This window comes from Falco punctatus (genome assembly GCF_963210335.1).
Source record: "Falco punctatus genome assembly, chromosome: 5".
NCBI lineage: Eukaryota > Metazoa > Chordata > Aves > Falconiformes > Falconidae > Falco > Falco punctatus.
The window spans coordinates 80164217-80191831 of NC_137584.1; the positions used below are offsets into that span (position 1 = coordinate 80164217).

General features: G+C 44.2%; 1 protein-coding gene across 2 annotated transcripts in view; it reads left to right on the forward strand.

Moving 5' to 3' along the window:
• The window catches only part of PGBD5 (piggyBac transposable element derived 5), a 78236-nt gene extending 52913 nt beyond the window's left edge, over positions 1-25323 (forward strand). The window contains exons 4-8 of one of the 2 annotated variants that reach the window (XR_013928361.1): positions 2671-2851; positions 9682-9879; positions 15703-15808; positions 17274-23910; positions 23957-25323. Coding sequence is in view for 1 of the 2 variants with exons in the window: in XM_080388880.1 (XP_080245006.1) it covers positions 2671-2851; positions 9682-9879; positions 15703-15808; positions 17274-17469 (681 nt within the window). In the remaining variant the exon portion in view is untranslated. Of the gene's footprint in view, positions 1-2670; positions 2852-9681; positions 9880-15702; positions 15809-17273 lie in introns of both variants that reach the window. The other variant, XM_080388880.1, reaches the window with a different exon arrangement.
• Positions 25324-27615: the final 2292 nt, after the last annotated feature.

Here is a 27615-nt window from a genome sequence, read left to right on the forward strand (position 1 = left end):
GGGCGCTGCGGAGGTGAACAGAGCAAGGGGGGATGAGAATCACAAGGTGGCCATTACGAAGACCCTCAAAATAGGGGAGGGTGCAAAGGAAGGCTGCCAGGTGCACAGGGAACTCTGCTAACAAAACCTATAGAATATGTAGCATCCCAGCGTGAAAATAGTGGTACCTCAGTGGACAGTTGCATGGTGGGCCTGCTCTTCAAAGTAACTGCTTGCAGACCCAAACCAGCCCACAGTGAGGGATCAATTTGCACACCAGCAGTGACCCCAGACTGTCTCATCCCTTGGAAGGTTGGTACTCTACAAGGAACGCAAAATGAGCATGGGGCAGGAGAGACTTGGTTGGCTAAGGCTTACCGCAACAGGGGAGGGAAGGTGTGGGACATTTGTATAGACGTAGAGATTCCTGCTTTGTTTTCATCTCAGCTGTTAATCCAAGGTCAAAACTAATCTGTCTGCATCTTCTGTCTCCACTGCTTTGTCTGTAGATTTTAAGAGCTTGATGTGTGGTCTCTGTGCTGGCATACTAGTAACCTAATCTTAATTTTGATGCCAATAATCATAAAATGGCTTTACTGTAAATTTGGAACAGTCTGCCCTTTGTAGGCATTTCACTGTTAAGCTGTTCTCTGGAGCCCTGATTAATAACCTAAATGACTTATGGTAATTAGCTAGTCCTCAGCCTTAGCATTGGGGAAAGCACAAATTTGACAGCTTTTAGAAGTGAGTGGAGCATGACCAGGGAGTCTGCAAACATTCCTGCCTTTGTTCTCATTTAGAAACTGTTTCTACCAAAAGAGGGATTTATTTATTTTTAAAAAAAACTTAAATAATGGATATTGAAGACTGCCTTTTAATATACGCTGTGCTTCTTGTTGAAATTAGTGCGCATTTGTCCTTGCACCAGCTTTGTGCTTTAGCACGTCAATTACTTCAAAATACAAATTAAGTCTCATTTCTCAGAGATTTTATACATAACACGCTCCTCTGGGGGCTGTTCCACGGTGCATGAATTGCTAGGGAATATTACATCAGTATGTCTAGAATACCAGTGCTGGGAGATACGCCATCTAAAATAGGGAGAAGTGGTTTAATCGAATTTTGTTCCTTTCTAAGATCGTTGAGATATAAGCTACTGGGAGCACTACTGCAAGCATGATCATTTTTGTTCTCTGAGCATTGTAATGAATTTTCCTTCATGAAGGAGTGTGGTGGTAAGAGAAACAGATGCATATACAGGAAAGCAATGCTGCGTGTTCTGGATGGTTGAAGTCTCAAGCAAGTTTAACAAAAGCTTGTTGTGGATACATCACTCCAATAAAGAAGGCAAAATTCCTTTTCCCTGCCCCTAAATACTGAGCAGTTTTCAGCTTTTTCCCTGACGGGTAAAATTTTCTGGAATTCCAACAAGATTTGAGTATTCCAGAACCAAAGTCACAAAGACAGGCCTGGGCAAATTTTTCAGAAAATTTGCATTTGTGTGTGCTTCTAAATCTTTGCAAGCTCCATGGTGTTACAGTACTGTTTGAGTGACTGAGCACAGTGTCTGCTGCTTCTCATTTCTCTTTCCAGCAGGTTATTTCTGCTGACTTTTAGAACAAGATGAAGGTCAGGTGCCTAGTTGGTTTCAAGAGGTGTTCAACTGTGGTGGAAGTTATGCTTGTAACATACTGTCAGTGAAATAAAATTGAAGGCTTGTGTACAAAAGGAAGGGTTATGTGTTTTGCCTTCTGCGTGACAATGCAGAAGACTCCTTTTCTAGAGGGATCACTTGTAGGAAGGAAGCAGTAGCTTTACTTCAGTGCTCTTTCAGTTGGTGGGACTGTGTTTTGTTAATTATAGTCACCTTACTAAGGGATAAAAGTTCCTGCACTCTTAATACAAACATGTATGTCCACCTAAAGATGGTGACAGCTCTCTTGAAATGCATAATGATGTGGACTGCACTGTAGCAAGATAATACGCTAAAGCTACTGCAGCCTGCTACAAATGCGCCAGGCATTTCCCCGTTTGCAGCAGCATGTTCCTGGGTCGGTCTGTTTTGGTGGGTTGTCTCCAATTCATGATCTAAGTAAAGGATCTAAGAATTAGTGCTGTGCCTGGGGAGTTTGATGAGGATGTTCTGACTGGTTGGGGGTGTGTATTGCTGGCTCCTCTCATTTATGGGGGTGCACGCACACTTGCATTGCAGCCTAATGGTTGCTGCCAGCAGAAATAAATCAGAATGTTGCTGCAGTGAAGCTACTGGGCCGTTTCCTTCTGGTCGTCTTGTAGTAGCCTTTCTTGAAACTGAAGTTCCCATGCTCTCCTTTTGCTGGCAGCACTGAAGCCTATGCAGATTCAGTAGGACACGCAATCTCAGTTATGCCTAGAGTCTTTTCCTGCCAAGCAAACAATCTTCAAACTGCACAACAGTGACAAGAACCTCAGGAAGCCCTTAAGCTGAGGCAAAGGACGCTGTATTTATCAGTAGCTGTGCCAGCTAACCTGAGGTGGTTTTAAAGCAACAGCCTCTTGAAAGGGACTTTAGATTAATTAGCAGTTTATAAAAGGTATCTGCTGCCTTGATTCTCAGCTTGTCTCCAGTTGAGCTGAGCAGGTACGTTAGCAATTGCATCTGCTCCCGCTGGATTCCTTATAACCTGACTTTCTTACCATTTCTCATTTAAGATTTATGTCCATCTCAAAGAAGGGAGTGGTGCTGACGGGCTGGATGCTTTGAAGAACAAACCGCAGCTTCACAGTATGGTGGCCAAAAGCCTTTGTCAGAACGCCTCTGGGAAGAACTACATCATCTTCACTGGCCCAAGCATTACCAGCCTGAATCTCTTTGAAGAATTTGAGAAGCAAGGTGTGTATTGGGTGACTCACTGGGTTTTAATGATGACCTAGGGGCCTTCTGTCGCTGAATTAAAAAAAAACCTCCCAAAAGGCTACACTGATATTTTAGTTCCTTGTATAGATAAGTTGGTCATCTCTAAGAAAAGTTCTTATTCATTAAAAGGTACTATACGGAGAGGACTTTCTAAGTTGCTCTTTAAATCTTCCTCTTTAAATCTTCTTAAAGTTCAAAATAAGGATGTAAAAGCATCATAAATAAGGTCATTTAAAGCCCTTGCTTGTGTTCTTTGCCTTAGAAATGTGAGGACTAATCTCCTATATGGCCTGGGGACTTACCAAGGGATATCCTAGCTGCCTGTGGTTTTGCTGTTCCTGTTATGAAGGACCAGGAAGGGGATGATTCCTTAAAGGTGTGCCTTGGAAGTCCTTGCAGGTTTAATATCTGTTAAAGATGAGACTTCTCTAGATGACTTTTTATGACATTGCAAAAGCCCTAGCACGGTTTCAGGGGTTTTCGCTGGTATCAACGTGCCTTGGCAGGGCAGTTCTTACTTTTGAAAGCATAATCAACTCTACATTGGCAAAAGCACTCCTGCCAGCAGAATGTCCGTCAGTATGGCTCTCCCAGCCAGTTTCTTGCTAGTGCAGAGGGTAATCCCAGGTCATCCTCTCTCTCAAATGCCCCCTCACCTTGGGTGTGGAAAAGCCACATGTTATGTTGCTTTCAGAAATGCTGGGGGCTTGTGACTCCCCGTAACTTACAGGCTCCTGCACTCCTGACAGCCAGTTTTAAGTCATCTCAATGTAACTCTTGGCTCATCCTTCAGTCAGCCTGGCCTTTCAGAGTCGGGGTGGTGCACAGAATGGATCCTTCCCATTAATAAGGCTGGAGGCTGCCGTTGTGCGTCACGTATGGGGAGGCTATAGGGCCGTTTCCCTTTTCAGCGCACCACCGATGACTGAGTTTTGCTTTGCATTGCATTATTTTTTTTTGCATTGCAGAAAATTAAACCCGCTTAGAGCTTTATATTGATGAAACTTGACCCAAAGCAGGGGGAAAACCTGAGAATTGAGACAATGTGTTGATTCTCATTTAAAATGAGAATGCCAGTGAGCTGCGCCAGTGCTGTAGCTGAGTGCTTCAGACTGCGCTGGCACTGAGGGCTGTCTCTGTTGAGCTCTGTGCAGGACTTTGCTCCTGCATTATTCCAGGTAAGCTGGAAGCTCACAGAGCACAGTGCAATAGCAGCATATTCTCACAAAAGAGTCATGGTTTCCCAAACACTGCAAATAACCAAATGGGAAAGAAGTCAAGCATATTTATAGTGCACTGGAATTTTTCCTCTGAGCATACTGGTCTTTAGTGAATTCACAGCTGATTATAAGCATTACATTTTTAAGACTTCCAAAGCAATGAGGAAAATGTGGGTTCAAAAAAAAAATGTAGAGAACTCACATGTATTTGAGTTCAAAAAAAAAAAGTAGAGAACAGTACCTGAGGTGTGTTAGGTTTAAATGTGTCCACTGACAGACAAAAACTTGACTGCTGAGTCATACCCTTTATGCTCTACTAGGGAAGGATAAAGACAATATGGCATGACACAGCTGGTCCATAACCCTGGTGAAAAAAATGCATGGCTACTAAACCAGTTGAGTGTTTATTGCTTAAAGATAATTCAGATTGTTCACAGGGGTGAATTATTCATGGGCTTTACACTGAAGAGATCATTTAAATTAAGAGTTTCTAGCAGGTAGCAAATTCGCTAATGTCTTTTTAAAGCATGTAATTTTGACTTACTATCTGATCAAATATGCTAGTGCTATACTGAGATTTCAGTTTGTTTCATGATTTGTTATTTGGCTTCATGAGACATTTTATGATATTTGACAGCTGCTTCCAGAATTAAATTTCAGATCTGGTACATGCTGTCAGCTTCCTAGGGGTGAAGCTGTGGGGTGGGTGGGTGGGGTGGACACTAAGATAGCAGGTTTATTGGCTTTGCAAAATAGCGTGCCATCCTGTATAGAGAAGATCATGGGGAGAATGTGAAAATATTTCTGTTTAGTAAGGTCATGGCATTGTCTGCATTTGCCATGAGTTACTAGGGGCTAGCTTAAAGGTTTTGCAGGGGGATGTTGAACTGGAAGGACTATGAGAGACTGGCAGAGGTAAGATTCTAGAGATGTCAGGCAGTGGTGAAGTCAGTAGGAGCCCGGGAGGAGGTGGTGTTTACTGACTCTACTGCAAAGCAGCTAATGTATTGCCAGCACCTGCTGGGATCCTACTGCATCGGCAGTACATTTGGGGAGAGGCAGGCAGAGGAGCCTGGACTCAGCAGAGACATCTCTCCTAATGTATCACACAATCACCCTCAGCAATGTCCTTAATGCTTTTTGTGGTATGTGGCTTAGCCAGCTAAATCCAAACAGGCCCACACCGTGACCAAGAAGTGTCATGAGAGCCTGCTGAAAAGCATCTATACTTTGATGCTTATGACAGTTCAAGACCCGTTCTTAAACTGATGAATTTATTTTTCTTGTTCAAGACAACTGAGTTTCTGAGCTAGAGCAGGATCAGTGGTAGAAAGATCCCACTGAGAACTGAAAATAAAAAATTGTTACTGATCTTAACTGCTTTACATTGTTTGGGGGGGGGTGGGTGGTGTGTGACTATCAACAGAGAAATGGGGAAGATTTCAATAAGCTGATGTTTAGAAACTAAACATTTTGGGAACCTAAACTGACATTTAAGGGGACTAAAGAGATTTCTGGAAAATCTAGAAAGAGGGACCCAGTAAAAATGTATTATTTCCTTTCAAAATTCTTGATGAAAAGCACCTGGGGTCTTGGTAGCCAGCGAGTTGGGCATGAGTCAGCACCATGCCCTGGCTGAGCAAAGGTGGTCAGCACTATCCTGGGCTGCGTTAACAGGAGTGTAGCCTGAGGGAGGTGATTGTTGCCTCCTACTCAGTGCAGTTTTGGGCAACATGCCCCCCAGTACAAGAAGGGCATTGCTAAACGGGAGTAAGTTCATCAGAGGGCCACCAACCTGACCAGAGCTGGACCACATGCTTCGCTATGGTGAGGCAACTGTGCTTGTTCAGCCTGAGAAGAGAAGGCTTCGGGGGAGGACCCAACAGTAGCCTTATGCTACCCTAAGGAGGTTATCGAGAGAATGGAGCTGGCTTTTCATAGTGGTGCATTGTGGAAGGATGAAAAACAACAGACACAAGCTGAAACAAAAGAAGTAGTTCAGACTAGAGGTAAGGTTTTTCCTGAGGGCAGTGGAGCAGGATGCCCAGACAGGTTGTGCAGTCTCTGTCCTTGGAGGTTTTCAAGCCCAAACAAGATAAAGCCCTGAGCAGTGCTGTCTGATCTCAGTGCTGACCCTGCTCTGAGCAGGGGATGGGACTAGAGACCTCCCAAGTTGCCTTCCAACCTGAATTATCCTTTAATCCATAGGACCCTGTGATCCTATGAAGATTTTTGTGGAACCTTAACAGTCATTTGCTTTTCCTAACCCAAACCCACACATGCATTACTGCAAAACCGACAGTGTTTATTGAAAGCCTGCTGTGTAGCGCTTTCACTGTACCACAGTAGATATGTGACTAGTAATATAAAGGGATGCCGGCAAACATAATTCTAAGATCTATGAAGATACCAGGAGCTGAGAAAACTTCAGAAAATAACACAGGGCACTTTGATCTTCTGCAAAATCAAAACCCTGAATAGAGCTCTTTTTTTATTTTTTCAGGGGACATGCAAAGCATTTCTTTCTCTGGCCTCTGAATAAAGGTGGAAACCCTGCACTGAAATGCCCCAAATTCTCTGTTCTGCGAGCAGACAGCTGTCATTATTTGCTGTGACATTCATTCATAGTGCACATCCCTTTGTCCCCCTCTAAGCATTAGTGTTATCCGTTGCAGAGGACAGCACCTCCTAAAGCCCTTTGTCCCACGCTTCCCTTAAACGTATGATCCCTGAAGGTCTCTTTTGCCCTTTGTGAACCAGCAGGAGCAGCTGGCTCTGCCCCACAGAGTGGCTGGGGTTGGCAAAGCTGCAGGAGTTGCCAGCCTGGGTGACCGTGGCACTCCCACAAGCTTTGCAGGATCCTGCAGCTCCAGCACATGGACTAAAGCAAGCTCTCAGCTCCTTCCCACAACAGGCCCCCCAGCTGCTCTAGCTCTGATTTGGCCCAGCATTGCATGAAAGGATAAATGATTGCAGAATGTGTATTTTTGCCTGAACTAGCTTGAGCCTGGCTGCCTTTGCAAATGATACTAATGAAGGTTGTGGTGAAACAGGCTTCAGCACGAGGTCTCCAGGGCCTGGAGACCCTGGGAATAAATCTTGGGTGACTACATCACATTTCCTCCTCTTCGCTAAGCTAGCTTAGGTATATGCATTTATCTTGCAGTTACAGTTTAAGATGACCAGGGGAGGACGGCCTGTCTCCACTGACTCCCGTGTATGTGGCAAACACTTGTGATTCTGATTTAATTACACACAAAAACTTCATTGAGCCAGATGGGCATAATTTTTATTGCTTCTATTGCTATAGTAACTGGGCGGTTTTAAAAAACTCTACAGATTAAAGGTGTCATCCATGATGAGAGATGCTAGTAAATCTGCAGAAGTGCTGCACTTTTCTAGGCTACGTCGCAGGAAGGTTACACAGCGTGTTCCTGAGAGAAGAAATGGTTCCCATTATTCTGTGTAAGGAATGAAACATCTGCTGGAAGCTTTCTGCAGGCTTACTGCCTGAGCTGAAGAAAAGGCTGCAATTAATTATTATGGGAACTCAGAGATGGCTGTTGCTATTTTGAAGCTCTAGCAGAATAATGTAGTTATTAGCTTGGTTTTACACCGTTGCAGTCTCCTGGAGAGAGTATCACCCTTCAGTGAGTCATAAGCTTTTGGCAGCTAAGGAAATTCTTCTCAGGCTTGTTTGTTATCAGAGCAGAAAGATCTTAATATTGGCTAGAAGAAAGCTTTCTAAAAGTTTCCTACGTTAATGTCAGTTTGCAGGTACATGACTTGTGTACCTCTTAGCAAGACAAGAAATTAAAAAAATAAATAAAGCCTTCCACTGGAGGTGCAGTTCCTCCTAATTGTTTGTAAGCCTGTTGCCACCAGGCTTTTCTTGTTGTCTTTTGTGGAAGGAACTTACAGATTTCCAGGGACTGATTTACTTGTTAGGAATAATCAATGGAGCGCAGATTTCCGCTTTTAGAATGAAGTTGCCCTGTTGCTGTGTTGGTTGACTTTCTTCTGACATGAGTGCCTTCCATTTCTGATGGAAGAGCCTTTGCTCCTTGTAGACCTGCCCACAGCAACTGAACCAATTCATGAGTTTTACCAATTATTATATTAGTGTTCCTATAGTATCTGGGAGCTGTTGCGGGAATGCTCAGCACGCCAGGCACTATATGAACCATGGACAAAGGCTGCACCTGCACTCAGGGGTTAGGTCATTCCAGACAGAGGCAGAAAGGCCACATAAGTGGAAGCCCAGGAACAGAGGAAACGTGCTCAGGGGAAGCCAGGCGCTGTAGTTCTGACTTAGCATTTCCCCTGTAAGAGTAGCCGGTTATCCAACTTGCAAAATTCAGCACAATGAAAACTTTGATCAAGCAGGCTTAGCTGACAGATGAGCTTTAAACTACTACAAGCCTCTGCTGCCGTATGAAAGATGTGCACAGACGTCACCTGCTTCCATGCCCGTTGTTTTTTTTCCACTGAGGTGGGTTAATACAAAACCTAGGGACGCTGAGGAAATTTCCATCCAAGTTTTCCTTGGATTCAATTAATTTGATCAAGAAGATCTGCTTCTCTTGGAGTAATAGAAACAAACTGTTATTATTTCACAGCCTTATGACATATTCAAGCATTGTTATTAATGTTGTTTCCAAATCTTGTTTGTGGCTGCACTGAGATGTGTTTTGTGGTTAGATTTTAGTCACTGCTTCTTTCACATCTCAAAAGGCCAAGAGGCTGTGAGCAGCAGAATGTCACCTGTGGAGCATCTGATGTCTGTGCAGGACAAGATCAGTGCTTACTCAGCTGGGGCACTCTTTGCTTTATCTCCTTACTCTAAATGCAGTTTTCATTGAACTTGTATTTCCGTCTTTTCCATTCTTCTGGCACATGCATTTTTATAAATCAACCAGTGATTTCAGTGGTTCTTAATTGCTTAAGCAGCATTTCCTTAATAAGCCAGATGATGCAGATGCAAAGAGTAGTCAGCTAAAAATGAAGAACTGGGCAGCACAGTGAAGTAGTAGATTAAACCAGTTTGTCAGCTATGTATATTGTGATTAAAAGTGTGTTGGGAGTCAAGTAGGAGAATTTATTTCAGTTAACATCTAAGATGCTATGGCTTTCCCTATCTCCCTGCTCCCTCCACAATTTATTCTCTTACTTAAACATCAAAGACTATCTTGGATCGTAAATTCTGATTTTTTTCCATAATGCATATCACCACTGGGGCTTTTTTCAGTCCAATTTTAAACATGTTGTGAAGACTATTGCACAGATTATAGATTTTATTGTGGGGAAGATACCCTGAATTCTTCTCCTTGTCATTTCATCATGCCTGTGCAGGAGGTGTCAATACATTTCATCAGACTTTCTGCACTTGCCTCAGTTGCCAGAGACACGTACAACACAAATCTTTAGTGTTACAGGAGAAAGCCAGTTGGCTAACAGATCTGTTGGACTACAAAGTTCTAGGACAAGCTTTTTCTCTAGTCAGGTCATTCAGACTTACTCCACTGCTCTTGCTTTTTGGGTTCATGCAATGGCTTGCTGATAAGAAGTGGTTTTGTTCACATGCAGAGATTTACTGCTGTGGGTTGCTGAGCACGAGGAAGAGTGACTGCACAGGCCTACCTCCGTCCATGCTGAACAACCCTGAAACTCCCCAGTCCAGAGGACAGTACAGAATAAGAATGAAGGGAAATATGTCCTTGATCTGCTGGTACAATAAAGGGCACTTTCGTTTTTTGACCAACGCCTATTCACCGGTTCAACAAGGTAAGCAATATTCCTACTGCTCTTCTCAAAACTTCACATGCTTTATGTGACAAGGCAAAGTGAGTCACTGAGTTTGATAATAAGCCTAGACGAAGAGCTTGATCATCATAACATCCCAGATAAACGGTAGCAGTCATGATTATTTCCCTTCTGCGTCTTGCTACAGCTATTCTTTTTCCCAAAAGGTTAAAAACCTACTGCTAATGTAGCCTCCTTTGCCTGAGCTGGTGGAGGCAGTATCCTTTTAGACATAAAGATTGTATCTTTGCTGATGGTCAGAGAAGGGAAGATGTTTGTTTCATAACACTATACTAGTCCCATTTGCAAAGCATCTTGTAGGATTGCTACTACAGAAAAAATAATAAATGTCATAATGTACTTAGATCTCTGAGCAGATCCTACAATTGATTTATTTTATCCAGTAAAAACTTAGTCATAAACAAATGTCTTTTTGCCAGAAGTAAATACGATTAAGACTTCCTGTTGTATGTTGAATTGATTTTAGCAGTTGATGAAAAGACACCAAAACAGCTAACTTGGATAGTTCAAATAATTGCAAAGGGTTTCTTGATACTGAAATGTTGGGGGGGTTTTGTAAGTATACAGATGGTTTTAAGAAGGTTTGGAAACTTCTGTAAGATGCAATATGATACCAACTTTTGAAATCTGTCTTTGAGTGAAAATATTGTTTCAGTTTCTTTTCATTTTTATTATTCAGGTTTATGTATAACTGCCTAAGACAAATAAGAATAACATAAACCTTTAAATGTAAAGCCACCAAATCGAAGGCATCTTGTATACTCATGTTCTGAATCCTGAGTGACTCTCATGTGTGTACAGGCTACAGAAGCAAAGTTAAGGCCCTGAGCTACTGTATGGTATGCTGAGAAGTTGACTTAGTGTGTTGGTCAGTGCCTTGCCAGAGGACTCATTACCTTAGCAAAGCGTGGCTGATGCCAAGGAATTCTGCTGGGCACCCCTGCAGAGGACTTGGTGACTCAAATGGACTGTTGTCTCAGCACAGATGCTGAAAATATGTACATGAAGGAAATAATACGGTTTGGGGACCCTGCTGAAGTGCAGTGTTGATCCTCACGAGGGGCTTTCACCATTAGGATTTGTGCTGTTTCTCTTGTGCGCGTTGCTGTCTGGAGATTATTCAGCTGCACTAACCTGACAAGAGTTATCACTGCGTGTCACCTGGTTTTTACGGGCTAGCACAGAGCATTTGGTTATAATTCATAAATATTACTAGAAAAATACCCTGTTTGTAAACATCAGTGTTAACCGCCTTATTAAAAGAGGGAGCAAAAGCAGACTCTGCGCTGGCAGCATCCTTTAGAAGCAGCACATGGGAGTGCGAGCTGTTGTGCTTGTGACTGACCTTGGGTCTGTTTTGGCAAAGATGGGATTGTAGGTTGTGTGTGTGAGGTAGTTTAACATCCACTGGTTCGGACTTGCACATGTGATGGGCAAGACCTACCCAGCACATTGCTCACCAAATGCTGGCTGGGACAGTTGACATAGTTCACAGTGAATCAGAGCAGAAAACAAAGGCTGGCTTTTTAAAGAGTGGTGCTGGGAGGAAGAGAGTCTCTAGTGCAGAGCTGGGAACAGATGGAGACTCGGTAGGAAGGCAGGAGACCAGATTGCCTGCCTCTAATTTGGCATCTCTCAAGTCAGTGCAGCAAAGCTAGTTTAAACCAACTTGGAGCCCAACCACCGAAGTCTCCTCTAAGGCGTGTAAATATAGAGGAGGAGGAAGAAGAGGAATCCATGCTCCTTGAGGCAAACCTGTAGCACAGACCTGCTGAGCACGTGTGTTCGACGGGAGAGGAAGTAAGGACAAAGGGAAATAAAACCTACGCAGGGTAGTTGGACAGAGACTGATGCCAGTGGGATCGCCGGACACATGGTGCGTGTTTGCGCTTGGTTGAGTGTAAATGTTGGCAGGGGTGGAGGAGGCCCTGAAGAGAACCTTAAAAACAGAAGGCAAGAGGTGGTCAAAACAAAATTTAGGATGAGAAAAGAGGTGGGTGTAGCTAATAATGAGCTATTTATTGCAATTTAAAGGCAAGTCGAGAAGGTAAATCTTGCCTGTACTTGGAATGGAAATCCCAGCCAAGCCAGAGGCACCAGGAGGGCAGTACACTTGTCAGAGCTGATCTATGAATACTATTCTTAGATGCAGCAGGTTATTTCTTATGGATGTTTTGAACCAATGTGTCATAATACATCATCTCAGATGTAAAGGATGAGTCCTCTTCCTTTAGTCTTGCAAAAATTATTCTGCTTACTCTTACTATCAAGTATGAAGCTTCTGCCTAGAACAAACTTCAGTGGAGTTTTTAATTTCTGTTAAGCTTTAACTTAAGTTTAATTTTTCCTTGTGCCTGTATTACAGAAAAACTGAGATGCCAAAAGAGATTGAGACCCCCAGAGACTAAAGTAACCTTTATTCTGAAGCAGATGAAGTATGTGCTGGCCCAGACCTCCCCGTCTGTGGGACAAGGCTGCATTTTTGTTTTTTCCACTCTAGATCTGGTGCCCAGTTTTTCCCAGCATCTCCGTTACTGTATTCTAGAAATAACTACAATGTTTTCTGTGTTTCATATGAAGCAGAATGGAGCAGGCAGCAACCTCACTTGCTGCACAGCAGGGTGACTAGAATGACATCTTTAGCAAAAACTTGTTGAACCCAAGATGAATTAGCTTTTTTTCAAGAGGTTGCTCTTCACCAACCAGCTCTACTTAAAAGCTAAACAGATAATAGCTAAGGATAGAAAACAAAGCTCAGGACACATACACAAGGACTAAAGAGCTGCAAATGTCATGCTGACATCTCACAAGTGACTTGTGAGAAGTGGGAGATGGTGTGGTGGCATTGCAATTGCATGAAGCAGTTGTGTAAGACCCTGTGTGGCTCTTAGCTCAGGAGAAGCTGGAGTGAGGAGTCTGGTGACTATCTAGTTTCCTGAAATTCCTGAATCCTGAGAAAAAGCTTGTGAGACCTCATTCAGGGAGTTGTGTTCAAGTGTGGTGAGAGTGGGGATGGGACCAGAGGACTCCAACGGGAAGACCTTGAACATTAGACCTTGTAGAATGCTGAGTGCCTGCAGTTCTGATTAAAACTGTAACCAATCTAAGTCCTGATAAAAGACCATATAGCACCCGGTACATGCAGTGCACCCTCTGTTACGTTACGCCGTCTCAGTGTTTGCCAAGGTGGGTGCAAGTGGTAGTATTACTGAGCCTCTGTTTTTTATGAACATGGTTCTAGCTCCTAAAATCACAGGTTGACTGAGAATAAGTGCTTTGAGGAAGCAACATATGTACACCTTTGTCTTTCTGCTTGTTTCGTTTGGGGTAGTATTTTCCAGGCTTCGCTTGATGAGCTTACAGCTTAAAAACTTTAAAAATAAAAAAAAAAGATTAAAAAAAAAAAAACCAAACCCGTAAGCTGATGCCTGTCTGTGGTAGCAGCCGGGAGCCCGGCAGCCGGCGCCCCATCCAGCACACTGGCAAAGGCAGGCTGCGGCTGCAGCGCAGGTGGTGTGTTCCCTGGAGTGCTGCTAGGGATGGGAACACGGCGCTGCTGGGGGAGGACCAGGAGGGGAAATATCTCATCAGATGCGTGGGTGAGTCAGCTGGCTTGGGACCGCTTGCCACGGAGACCTGCAGCTAGGAGCAACCGAGCTCCGGCGGTTGTCTTCCCTGGAGAGGTGGCCTGTGGCTATGAAACGAACCGAGGAAAGGCTATAAAAGTCATGTGCCTATGAAGCTATTCTCACAACAGAAACGTTACATGGAACATAATAAAAAGTGAGAGGGTGTATATGGTACCCCTATAGCTGCCACGGCAATGCATTTTTTTAAGAATTGTGAATACGAAGCAAATTACAAAGGAAATATAAATCATCCAAACTAAGAGAGGGAGAGGCGAGCAAGAGGAGAAAGGAGAGGGGTTTTTGTAAAACACTGGCACCAGGAACATACTTAACCTTTCCTGACCTGCCTAGATGGGATGGCAAGTGACTCTGCAGCACTGATGGCTCATGCTGGTGGTATATCCTCCCTTTTGCCTCACGCTGGCCAGATTTTTGTAGGACTCCATAAAAGGACCAAAAAAAGCAGCATAATAAATATGTGAATGTAACGAAGGATTTATTTATTAGATTGTGGGGTTTTGTCCTCTCTTTGGGGTAATTTTACGCCCAGCTTGGTGGGGCAGAGGTGAAAGGAGAGGGTGTTGAACAATTTAGAGGTGATATCATTTTGGATTCTTGAAAAATCAGACTTTAAAGGCACCAAATAAATTGCTGCATGGCTCAGCTGTAACATGACATTTAGTATGTGTCATAAGTCTTGCTTCAAAATAGCGTGCCAGCTAGGACAGCACAGGGGGCTTGACAGAGATAATGGATGGAGTGAGACTTCCAGCTGAAGGAATGGAATGGTGAAGTCTGTAATGAAAACGTGAGGAGCATTTTAGGGATGATTGTAAAAGAGTTGGTAGAAGGAAAGCAATGTGAGTTTGAAGGCTTGAGAAATGAGAAAACCCAGGATTGCATCTGTACTGAAACAATGCTGCGAAAGGATGCAACCAAGCCTGTGCTTCTCTAGACCTGGAGAAATAGTGTTGTGCCTGGGAAAGAGAAGGGGTGTCTGCCATAGACATGGAGCAGGAGGTGGTCTGTACCCTGGATGGGTGACCTTCACACTCTGTGGGGACATAAAGTCTCCAAGTTAGGGAGCATACTCCTTTACTGTAAGTTTATTTTACTCATTCTTCCCTCCTAGAAAGAGCTTCCCATAGACAGGGAAAACATTGAGGACAGGAGAAATAAATCAAAGAAGAGCTGGAGGAGTTTCTTGGAAGAGCGTTTGACTCATAAATACACCTTAGTGGTGGAGAAGGCCAGGTCAAAGATGCACCATGTGAGGGAACAGGGCCTGTTGGTGGAGTAACCTGCTCTAGGCACCACATCTTTGTCTAAGCGCGGTGGTTGGTAGGTGGCTGTAGGTGCCCAGGACTCGTCCCCTTGCCATAGGTCTGTGCAATGGGCAGGATAATCCTCCCTGTGATGAGCTGAATTGCCTAGCCAGCTGACCAGGCAGCGCAGGAAGCATCGCTCGCAGGCAGAGTAACGTGTGCTTAGCTCCGCTGAGCAACCTAAGCGTATGTCTGAGCTCTGGCTCCCCGCAGCAGCGAATCGGGCTGCTTCTCATTTCAAAGTTACTGTGGTTGTGGCTCCTTCAACTCGCCCATCAGCATCACCTCTTACGTGGACTGAGTTTAGCCCCTTGGCTCCTTCTTACTGTATTTTCTTTTGTCAGTTAGCACCCAGTGGAGTGGAGATAATGTTGTTCTTGGGCCCCAGGGCTGGAGATAAGCAAAGGATTTATCAAATGACTCATCTGGGTCCTTCAGAACTCAAAGCACAAAATAGCAAGTCACAGCTCTGGAGGTGACCACAACTAATTGTGACCCAACAGAAGAGGGACTAATACTGTCTGTAGGGGGCTGCTGTGGGACTATGGCAATGTGTGTTTTTTCCTGAGCATCTGTTAAAAGTGTTTGTGTCTAACATCTTTTGATTTCCAACTGAAAACTGATCCCTTTTCTTCCCCTTTCACTCACTCGGTGTGCTACCAATGGAAAAAAGAATTCAAATTAGCATCTCTGTTACAGATAACTTTCCAGTTTTAGGGCAGAAACTGTCAATAAGGTTTATTTGACAATAAACTGTATAAGAAACCATATCTTTTAATTGCTAGACCTGTGATACGGATTTAAAATGGTTATGTTTCTAATTGATGCAGGAGTTATAATCAAGAGAAAAAGCGGAGAAATTCCATGCCCGTTGGCAGTTGAAGCCTTTGCTGCTCACCTTAGCTATATCTGCAAATATGACGACAAATACAGCAAGTAAGAATATGTGCATGTGTGTGTTTTTATGTCTTTCACTCCTTTTCTGTTGCTGCAATGTTTGAGCTTCAGCTGGGGGTTCAATTCTGCTTTCACGGAATTAATCTCTGACAAAACTCCGGTCAGAAGCTGGCTCTGCCCAAGGGCAAGAGCTGCATTGCTAGTGTTGTTTTGGCTCTATCTACCCATCCACTAGTCAAAAAAAAATTGGAGACTTACATTCTTAGCATCTTGTAAATGACTTTTAAGAAGTGCTATGAGCCAGCAGGCTGATGATTTTTGCCACATCAAATTGAAAGCTAAATAGAGAATTCAATCAGGGTCTACCAGCCCTACAAGTGTCTCTGGCTACCTCAGCTCTCCACCGCTATCAGCAGATGGTGTTTAGGTGATTATCTGGTGATAATTTCTGTCACTTGGATCCAGAAGAAAAGGGTGTTCAGTTGTGGCTGTAAAGGTGATCTGGGAAAGCAGAATGCAGATGTTTTGGCTTCTAGATTTGGGCTCCTCGGTGTTAGCTCTTAATGTAGCAGGGAGAAACAGAGATGAGTAAGAATAGCAGTGGTGAAGCTTGGCTGTGGGAATAGCGATGAGGTGCAGAAGATTTCAAGAGCTAAAAATTGAGGAGAGTGAAAAAGCAGCAGGGGTTTTCCAAACCAGTTCTGGGCAAGGCAGCAAGAATTCAGCAGAGGAGATAAGAGGAGAGGAGGTGGTTGCTGGAGACCGATGCTGTGATCGGATCTCTGGAAATCAATACAAAAAAGAGGTGAATTAGTAGATTTAAATGGTTAATGAAAAAATGAAGGTAGGAAAGTGGGAAATCTTATGACCAAAGAGTGAATATTCTGGCAGTCCTAGAATTAGTCAGAACCTAAATATAAGGATGTCAGTCTTTTCTAGTTCTGCCTTATGGAGAGGTGTTCCACATACCAGCACTGCATGCTCCGGCTCTACCCCCACATCCTCCCACCTACTGTTGACAGCAGCAGCAATCACTCTTTGCTAGCAATAGAGATAAACAAGGGGAGAAGCACCAGCAGTCTTCCCTACACTGTAATGTAATGTGCCTGAGGCTTTTTTTCTTCTTAGTATCAAATTGAAGGGATTCAGACCCACAGCTCCCATCACATGGGTGTTTGTCACGGTAAGGTCGAGGAGTCCGTATCTGTACTTTTGCTTACATGGAGTGGTGCAGAGGTGAGTGTTGCTGAGGTTTGGCTTCTGAGAGCAAGGAAGTCTGTTTGTTTAAACACCACTAGATATTTCCAAAATTGTGCAACTTAACTGTAAATGACTGTCAAATACATTGTACAAAATTTCTTTAGATGATACTTGCACTAGGTGTTAAGTCCTGGGCCTGGTTCCCCTTTGGGACTGCAGAGTTGTGGGGGTTATTTCTTGCATCCCAGCTGCAAGTGTTTGGCTGAACGGTGCTTTTCCCTCCCCTTCTCTCTTGGCTTTTTAGGTATTTCATTTCCCACAAACCAAACAAGACCTGGCAACAAGTATTCTGGTTTGCCATCAGCATCGCTATAAACAATGCCTACATCCTCTACAAAATGTCGGAGGCCTACCATGTGTCAAGGTATAGCCGCGCACAGTTTGGTGAGAGACTTGTAAAGGAGCTTCTGGGCTTGGAAGACACCTCACCGTCCCATTGATGCATTGTTCTTGGTGGCACAGGCAGGGGGTGGAGGGTAAGCAGAAGAAGATACCACACCTGGAACGGCAAAGCAAGGAACTTGTGACACCACCAGTGCTGTCATCCAAAAATGCCAAGGGATGCCACTAGAGAGGTGGAAACTTTGTTCCTAGTAGCAGCTGGATGTAAACATGTCCTGCGGAAAGTGCCACTGGAAAAGCTGAAACAAAATTGCGTATGTGAATGCCCTGTGGGAATCTGTACACCAGAAACAGACTTATATTAGTCGTCATCTCAGTACTATTTGTTGAACAGGGTCATCTTGTAAAGTTCCTCTTGGGCTAAGAGCTTGTCATAAGCTGACACAGCTCAGCAGTCCTAGGCGGGTATTACAGAAAACTCTGTACCTTACTTGGAGTTACTCAATTCTGGGACAAGCAACGTGAGTCTGCACCATGGGCTGTGGCTGGGAGTGCCTGCCATCCTGTACGGCATCGCTGCTGTCCTCCCGGTGTGCTAAATGAAGCAGTTCAGATACACAAACACTGAAGCAAATGTATTGACAAACAAAACCTTCACAGGCACGCAGCCAGGGATCGAGGACCAGTTCAGACTTTTTCTTTCTGTCCTTTTTTTTTTTTTTTCTTTTTCTTTCTTTGTTTTTATTAATGTAAGGCAATTTGATTTCAGTTAGTACACAGCAAAATTAGGAGAAACCAAATATGCTAGTGAATTTAAAATGGAAATACATTACATTGATTTTCTTTTTTAACGAGGATGAAACATTTTATACACAAACAAACAGTGAGTAATACTGTGAGTATTAACAGTGAGTAAACCAGTAAGTAATACTGCCTCACATCTTAACTGCCACGGTTGGTGTATAGGTGAGAAGTCAGAATATAACAATTCTAGTTTTTTCTTGATTTCAACTGTATCTTAAATGTTGCTTAAAAATCTAGTGTAATGGACTGTTAAGTTTTTAGGAACAACAGTATCTTTCTTTTTTTTTGTAACTGTCAAGACTTTTTTGGCACACGGTTGGCAGGAAAAAAATAAGTCACTAATAGCAGTGTGTTTCCCATTATCACTGCAGGGTGTTCGGTAGGAATTCTTCTTGTTGGAATTCAGGGCTTGTCACAGTAGTTGTAGTTAAGCAGATTACATGTTTAGCAAAATAACATAGCGTTGTGTTTTACAAAAAGAAAGAAGTCCAGTTGCAACCAGACCTTAAACCTCACTAAAATAGAGCAAGCCCAAAGCGTTCTGTTCTGAGTAACACTGTAGGGGACAAGCATTGTCATGAATTGGTGTCCAAGGCTGAAATGCCACATTTTGGTGCTCGTGGAATCTGAAGGCTGCTGAAGCTTTGGAAAACAGTGCTGAGAGAGAGAGGAGTCTGATTGAAATGGGAAGAATTGATGCTGAGGTGAAATACTGCCCTGTCCTCTACACATTATTGATTTCAGCCCACAACTCAATCAGCAAAAAACTCTGTATTCTAAAGGTTAGCAGTGATGGACACAAAGAGAATTGCATTAACTTACAGGGCAGAAACATGTTGCTCAGAGGACCAGCTGGTTTTAGGTCCCCGGGCCTGAAAACTTTTACCAAAGAGTGACTTGGGTTGATTCAAGAGGGATGGAGTGAGTGGGTGAGTTACTTCTTTATCAGCGTAAACCTCACCAGGTTCTGGTGTATCTGTCTGGCGAGAGACGGTAGAAGGGTGGCTAACATGAATTTGAGGACTCCCCACGTTTCATCATTATGGGATGTGCAAACGCATAGCATGTAAATTGTAACAGAGGAAGGATCCAGCAGGGGTTAGTAAATTACTGACTAGCCCAAGGAGCATCCTCGCACTGACATCTTTCTATTTCCACCAAAGTCTTATTTTTTTGGAGTAGACTTAGAGGCAGATCTCACCTGGTTGCAGGGAGAGCAAGGGGTGGTGACCTCCACGGTGGTTCTGCTTGCAATACAGCCTGGCTGCTGTCCCACCCATCCTGCTCTGCCTGCCAGCTGCACGAGGTACAGCAGTGGGCTTCCCAAGCATCCCTTGTCACTTCTCAGTCCACAAGGTCTCCACCCAGGAAATGTGGGAGAAAGGACAAAGCCTTGTGCACCGAGGCCTCCTAGCCTCAAAAGGAAGGAGGAGGTTTGTGCCACTCCAGTCCTTGGCAATGCAAAGCTGTGTAGGAGCCCAAAAATGAGGTCAAAACTTCTTGGCCCTGCAGAGAACTGAGACCACCCCTCTTCAGATGGAGTGTGTGTGGTAGCTGGTTCTTATTAGTCTTCTAAGTATTCAGAGGGGAGAGGAGAGCTAGTGTGAGTCAGGAAAAACAAATGCTCAGCAATATAAGCCCACAGTGTCCTTTTATTTGAGAATTCCACAGGGGTACCTAAAGGCAAATGGTGTTCTCATTGCTCCCTGTCTCAGGCAATGCCAGCCTCTATTGCAACAGGAAGAGTAGCTACAAGTTCATGATGTCCTGTAAATTTATGCGGCAGTCAAAATTGAGGCAGCAAGGGAACGTCTAGGCTGGAACTTTGCTGATGGGACAGCTCGAAGGAACAGTAGCTCGTGGGAGCCCGGGTTCCTGGCATTCCCCTGCAATGTCAGAGCATTGGCAAGGTGCGCAGGCCCTGAGCAGAGACAGGGAGGTTTGCAGGACTGCCTGGGACTCACCTGGCACGTCTGAGGAGCAAGCACGGCGCTCTCCAGCTCTGTCAGAGCCCCCTGAGATAGATCTGGAGCCCTTGGCCAATTGTTACATTACTCTGCGTATGCTTAAAGGCTTAGATCTAGGCCATCCCATACAGAAAATGCCTTTTCTTTTTTCAGGTGACAGTCCAAGAACTTGGAATGTTTAATTTTCCACTGATATATGCTGTTAATGATCTAGATTACTTGAGCTAAAATGATGAGGTCCTAGCTTTTTGCCTCAGGGACTGGGTCCTGAGTAGTTTTCCCTAGAATTGGTGTTGATGGGGGATTACGCAGTGGCTGACTATTACAGGGAAGATGCTTTAGTCTCCTTTGTAAAGGAGAAAAATGAAGAGAAAATTATAGCTTTGCAATTAATTTCATTTTCTTAGCCTTAACCATCCCTCATCATTTTGAGCTGGTGCCCTAAACATGCACAAACATTCCATAAATAAGCAAAAATATTTATATATATTTATATGTACGAAATGCCTGAATTTTGGCTCTTGAAGCCAACAAGCAAAAGCCACCAAAGCATAGTCTATATCCACAGATGACTATTCCACCTCACCTTCTCCATTTATTGGCTGGGAGGGGATAGGGTTGGGGAAAGTTAAGATTTCTCCTTGTTGGAAAAGCATCTTGCACTTTCTCTATGTTAGTACAAATGAGGCAAAGTAACTAAGGAAGAAACTGAATCGTTTTTAAAAAGGCAAAAGTTTTTTAACTGCAGCTCAGCTTCTGTAGCATTTCCTTTACTGCAGACTGGCTTACTCAGATTTGGTTCCCCACCTGCTTGTAACATTAAAACTTCTCCCTAGTTAAAGGGGGGGGAAAAAAGAGGGGGTTAATCTCAAAGTAGTGCAAGGATGCTAGTTTTAGTGTGCATGTGTGTGTTAATTGTGCAATGGCTTGTGAAATGATAGCAAGTTTGGGTTGTTTGGGGTGGGGTGTAGCCTTGAGACAATCTGGTAAGAGTTAGTTACTGGTTAGCAGTAGCTAAGATGCAGTGGAAGTGCTCATGTCACAGAGGACTGTCTCTAAATTTTTCCAGGGAAAAAAAAAGTTTGAAGCTGAAGTAGACAAGGGAGCAGCAGGGCACCTTTCTTTTCTGCTGAATTGAGTTTTCATTCACATGTACTTCTGAAAACTACTTACTTATGGTATGCAAACATTCTTTCAAAGAACTGAGACCATCAGTAAGACATATTGACCACCTTCTATGCACAATACTTCTTTCAAGAAATACCTGCTATGCCACAATCCTTTCTTGGAAAACACTTCCCAGTGTGTAATGTAACACTGACTGCGAAGTGGTTTCCACTGCTGTTATCTCCGTTGAAAAATGCTTCAAGGGCTTGCAGAAACTCTGCCATTTTTTTACTTCAGCCCGTTTGTGCACTTGATACTAGTGCGCAATGTAAAGGAATCTCATCGCCCTTTTCCATTTCTGTTCTCTAGCCCCAGCCCTTCTGCATTTACAAGGTGGTCCAGGAATCCCCACTTAGAGAAGTCTCAGTGTCCCTGATAGATATAACTTTATTTTTTCTCTAGGAACTGTCTGAAGAAAACAATTTAGCTGCTTCCAGACTTACATTAAGGACGACAACTCAAAACAGCATTCCCATTCTTTACCTCCAGCTACACTTCTGTGGCTTTATTTTTATGTCTGTCTTTATTGGCTGAAGAGGTTTGTTTCCTTCTAACATTCATTTAGTAGTGTGTCTTGAGCTGGTGAACAGTGAAAGAGGCCTCCAGCATCTCCGTTCTCAGTCTTACATGTCTTAGTTCCCTAGTCCTGGAACTGATTTTAGTAATGAGCAGGGAATTACGCTGCAGTGATAATTCTGTGCATCTGTGCTACCTTCCACACAAGGACTGCAAAGTGCTATAACAACCTCAGCACTCATGAGACATCATTAGCTTCTCAAACACGAGCTTACCCTTCCCTGATCAGACACTGAGGCACAGCACAGGTAAGGGGGTGATGAAACTATAGTGGAGTTCACACTCCTGCTGAGTAAAGTCCATGTTCTGCATTTTCAGTGACTTGGTTCTTGTTCAAATGCTCTTTTCCAAATTAGAAACAAGAGCATGTGGAACATCACTCAACCCTAAAGTAAGGGCCGTGGGGCTTTGTCAGCACAGGGTCCTTACACCATATAGGCCAGTATGAGTCAAAACCAAGTTGGCACGGAAGGTAAGAGAGAACTGAACAAAACATAGCAGCCCAGCCTGCCTTGAGGAGCTTAGAGGAGATAAATGAAGAATCTGAAGCTCTGCTATAGTCCCGTAATCAATGTGAAATGCAGACAAACAGTTACTAAGACTGACTTGAGAAAAGTCACTGAGGTTTAAATGGAATATGAAGTCTTCCATCCATCTCTGTTGTGGAGTTTGCCTTGGCACTTTCTTGTTGCTATGACTGATGTAAGATCAGTTGTTTGTAAAAAAAGAGCTCATCTCAATCTGGTTGAGAAAACCATTCAAGTGTCAAAGGACTGTTAGCAACATTTTACAAAGGCGAGGAACTCCTGAGCTCAAAACATGTATATATTTGGCCTGTCATTAACTAGGATATCTTGCACAGATAGATCACGTCATCGTCTGCTCAAATGCAAGCCCGTCACCAGTGCTGCTTGATATATATTCCTTCTTGTAACTGTTCTTCCCTAACCTACCTTTGTTTCCAGAAGCATTATGAACTGGAACTGGAAAAGCCCCTGCGTCATCATCTCACTGCTGGGGAGCAGTTGAGAATGTCTGTGCTTCGTATAAAAAGATTCTCTTCCTCTTTTTTTTGAGAGACAGCTCTGTGTCTTCAGAAATCTAGCCCTGGAGAAGTTTCCTGCCCTACGCTTTCCTTTGCTTCCCTCGTTCCATGCATTTAGTGCACATCCAAATCATCCCACAGGTTCTTGATCAGTCTTGGAAGAGGTGACAACACAGAGTTGGTCTTTCAGCTTACCTTTATCCTATTATTTTGCTGGTCCTTTCTGCTATTTTGCAGCTCTCCAATGAAGCAGGGTATTGTTTCTGAAGCCCATACTGATTGCAATCACTGTGAAGGTGTTGCCTGTTCGCCGCAGTAGTGCTGTCCTGTCAGGTTCGGAGGGACCCAAACCAGGGATCAGCATCACCACACTCACTGTTCTGCTCCCATTGGAATGGCTGTGACATTCCTCAGCTCGAGCTTGCTGTCAAAGAGGGGCCTTTGACATGGTCTGGGGAGTTCTTTGGTGTGTTTGGGGGATTATTTTTGTTTGTTTGTTTGTTTTTGAACTCTTCCACACTGATGGGTCTGGTGAACAGGTGTTAGGTATCACAAAAAGGCCTTAAGTGGTGAATCCCTTTTGTATCGCTCTTCTGAAGTAATAATTGCTTGTATTAGATGTCAAGGTGGTCCACATGATGTGTAGTGCAAAAATCTTACCCGTGAAAACATCACTCTGCAAAAGTGCTCGTTTGATTTAACTGCAGCATCCCTTGAATGCATGGGGGACCTGGATGGAGAACCTAGTGGGAAAGGACTGTAATGCCATGTTTTAGGCCTGATTGGGTAAACAAAGAGGGGAGAGACGAGAGCAATTTGGGATCCAGGCTCTTTGGACAAAGTCTTCACAGTCAAGCAAGTCTTGTATGTTTTGCTAGGGAAGGGAAAATGCCAGGCCCATACAGTTTGCTCCCAGCCCTGGCGACTCAATCTCTAAAATAAAGCAGCTGGCAAATGCTTTCACTCTTCAAGTATTCACAGTGAGATTTGGATTTCAAAGAGAGCATTTTGTCCCAATTTCACTAGTTACCAAAAAAAAAAACCCACCATTTTTGCACCAAAAAGCAAGGCCAAATACACTAGGTTCATCTGTCCAGAACCCCAACCCACTTGGTGTCAAACTGACTTTGTGGTCTTGTTCTCCGGTTAATCTGTGTATGCAAAACCTGAGTGCTGAACAACTCGTGCCTCTCTATGAAACAGTTACTCATTTGATGGAAAAAAAATTGCGGGTCTCTTGGACTTACTTTTGCCACCTGGATTTTTGTAATAGTTGTAAGCCAAATTTTTGCCTGGCATTTCAGTACTGAAATTAAAAATAACTTGACCCCCGCGGTCTGGGGTGAGATTAGAGATAGCAAAACTCACATTTATGCCAGAGATTAATCTGATCCGTGTAGGTGAGGCTAATCGGCTCAGTCTGACACAAGGAGGAGTTTAAGGAGAACAGCAGGTTTGAGGAGGCAGAGGGGAGCTCAGAGGTTGGGCATGCAGAGGGAGAGGAGCCAGGTGCTCCCTTCCAACTTTCATCTTTCCAGCATGTGGACACCCCCATGCCCTGATGCCTTTGTATTAAAAAGGCTGACGTTTAATACAACCAGTCCACATAGCTGCTTTAGCAACATGACCCCAGCTTTAGCTACACGGCTGGCCTCGCTCCATGCCTTTCCTTATGCTCTACGCGCTCAGTAGTCGCCAACCTTGGAGTCAAAGCACTGCTGCCTGTCCGCACGGCGGGGGAGCGACAGTCAGGGGAAGCGCCACAGTAGAAACAGGAATTACGGGAATTCTCGAGAAGGAATCTCCCCCTCTATGTCTCATTTTCATTTCAGTATGTGCAACGTGCATTCCATCAAATGCAGTGACGGTTCCAAACACGAAGATGGGCTTTAGCTGGCTCAGTACTTTCAAGACGACTCCATCGGGCTGTGCTCACAGCATCAGCGACTGCAGTTCTGTTGCAAAGTTCCATATTCTTTCGAGTTAAAAAAAAAAAATCAATTGAAAGTGTAAATCCCAGAGGTAAAGCATACACTGCAATTGCTTTTTTTTTTTTTTTAAACTTCTCAGAGCAATTTTGTAACAGCCAAGTCTTTCAAGAAACGCAGGTGTGTGACCCTCTTTGTGGCAAGAGATACAGAACTGTGTTTCTGCATGGGACAGGGAACTACTTTTGTGACACCGGTTTTGTTCTACACAAAGGCACGCTTGCAATAAATTTTTACAAGTTTTGTACACCATGAGCTAAATTCTGAGTTCCAAAAAATGTGAAGTGTGGCAACAATAACAAAATGGATTTATAGTATCACTCTGATATCTTGTCATGTGATTTTATTTCTTCAACAAAGTTTGTTTACAATCAACAACTTTGAAATACAGTCAGATATATTACCCATTGCTTTTCTGTCTCGTTCTTTTCTGGAATAAGCAGGGAAGATGTTTGGTAGTCCCCTGGGTGTGTAGCTGAAAGGATATGGAGGAAATACTGCTAGAGAAATTACAGGTGCTCACTGTAATACCATTAGAGGCAAAAGCCTGACATCTTAATCTAGCCATTGAGCACAAAGGCATTTTCTTTAGGAAGAACTGAGTTTATAAAAAGCGTTTCAACATGGTCAACACAGTTATAGGAAGGGGGACTGCTCCCCTCCCTTGCCCTCCCAACACCCACAAGCGATGCTTCCCAGCCACCTCAGGGCAGTGTGGGGTGGACACAGGCAGCTGCAAAGGGTACCAGCCCTGCGTCCTTAATGCTCTGACCCTTCCTGGCAAGGTTCGTCTGTACCACCAGCGGTACCCACCAAAACCGTGCCCTGCACGCCAAGTAAACAGCATTTGCAGGCAAAACCAGATGTGCATCATCTGTGGGCGACCGCTGTTTCGCAGCTCCGAGTCAACAACGACTACGACCTGGTTTAAACCTTGATCCACAAAGGGAGCAGAAACCTTGCAAGAGAACACGTAAGTGGGGTTACAGGGGGTCTTTGCCAACAACCACAATGAAGATGCTCCACACACCTTGCGGCCACAGGGCCACCACCGAGGACCAGGCTGCAGAGCATCCTCCAGGTAGGTGCTTGTGTGGCTCAACACTGACCTCGTGCTGTGACCTGCCAAGTGGCTGCTGTGTCTAATGTGCTCAGGATCTTTCTTCACAGTAACTTGTGTTTTCCACAGGAAGAAATTGAGTTGGCATCTTAGCTGTCCAAAGAAAAAACATTCAGATTTTCAGGGAAAATCAAACATTAACAGAAGCAACCAGTGGTGAGCCCCTTGACCTATTTAATATCTCTATGGACCCAGTCTCTAAGGGGGTGACTTTTTCTTGGAGGGCAGGAGCCGCTGGCATGTTTGACAAAGCCAAGCTCTCAAAAATCTTTTCAACATATAGGTGGCTGAATTGACAACCCTTAATGTGCTGGTCTGAAAGGCAGCCTGGACCTTTCACACAACTTGCTCCTCCAACAAACAGGTTCCTTTTCTCCCTTGCCTTGTATTTTTTGCACCACAATGGTCACTGCCGAGTAACTGGGGAGGAACCCACAGGTTTCTACTTTGAGACATCACATGCAAGATGAAGGAATTAACTGCACCATGCGTGCCTGTGGCATGCAGTGGGGGCTGGAAACATGTAGGTGCATCATCAGCATGATGGATTGGCACAAACACAGCCCGACGGGTGGCAGGGCTCCCCGAGGTGCAAACAGCCATGCACAGCACAGCACCTTCACCCGCAGGTGGTTCCGTACATCGCTCCATAGGCATGCAGCGGCAGGAGGGGCCCAAGGAGACTGATGATGAGCCCTTGCAGTGAGACCAGCCACGCACCAGTCAGGATGCTCAGCTGTGTGATAAACCCAATGAGAATTTCTCTGAGTTCACTGTCACGGTTGGGGGGCCACCCCCAGCAGCACATCGCTTTGCTCTCTGCTCCCTGGACGTGCCACGAGCAGAGCTAATGCTGTGTGTAATCAGGCTGTATGATCAGAGTTGCGAGAAGCAATGTGATTCATCTTTAACACACTAATTGAATAAAACAAGGGATTTAATTTGTGAAATTATGAAATCCAGGATCTGATCAACACAGAGACATACACGCACACGCATAACCTCAGCGCTGTCATTTAAAACAATGCCAGCCTTTCAGATCAGGCCAGGCCTGCAGTAACTCAATCTCCCATGAAATTATTCTCCAGAAAATTTGCAACTAATAATTCTAACAACGTAGTCTTTCTTAAGCAAGCCAAACTTAACGTTCCGTTTTGCAGTGCTTTCTAATATCCTGTTCCACTTGCCCCTCCGTCCCCAGAGAGGAGCAGAGAGGAAAGTACCAGGTCAGAGATGCGGAGGAGGAGGAGGAGGAGGAGGAGGACACCCCCAGCCATCGCTAAGTCAAAGCACAGGCACTCTTAAAGCACCTTCATCCAAGACTCATAAAAGTGCTTTACATGCGGTAACGAACGGCATCTCATTAGATCCCAGCAAAGCAAAGCCACCTCAACACTCTCCAGAAAGTCTCCCCACACTCTCCAGAAAGTCTCCCCACACTCTCCAGAAAGTCTCCCCACACTCTCCAGAAAGTCTCCCCACACTCCAGTTTCCTTAGATGACAGCACAGGTCAGATGCGCAGCCAGCCACTGTTCTGTCTGGGAACGAGAGTTGAGGAAAACAAAAGGCAGAAGCT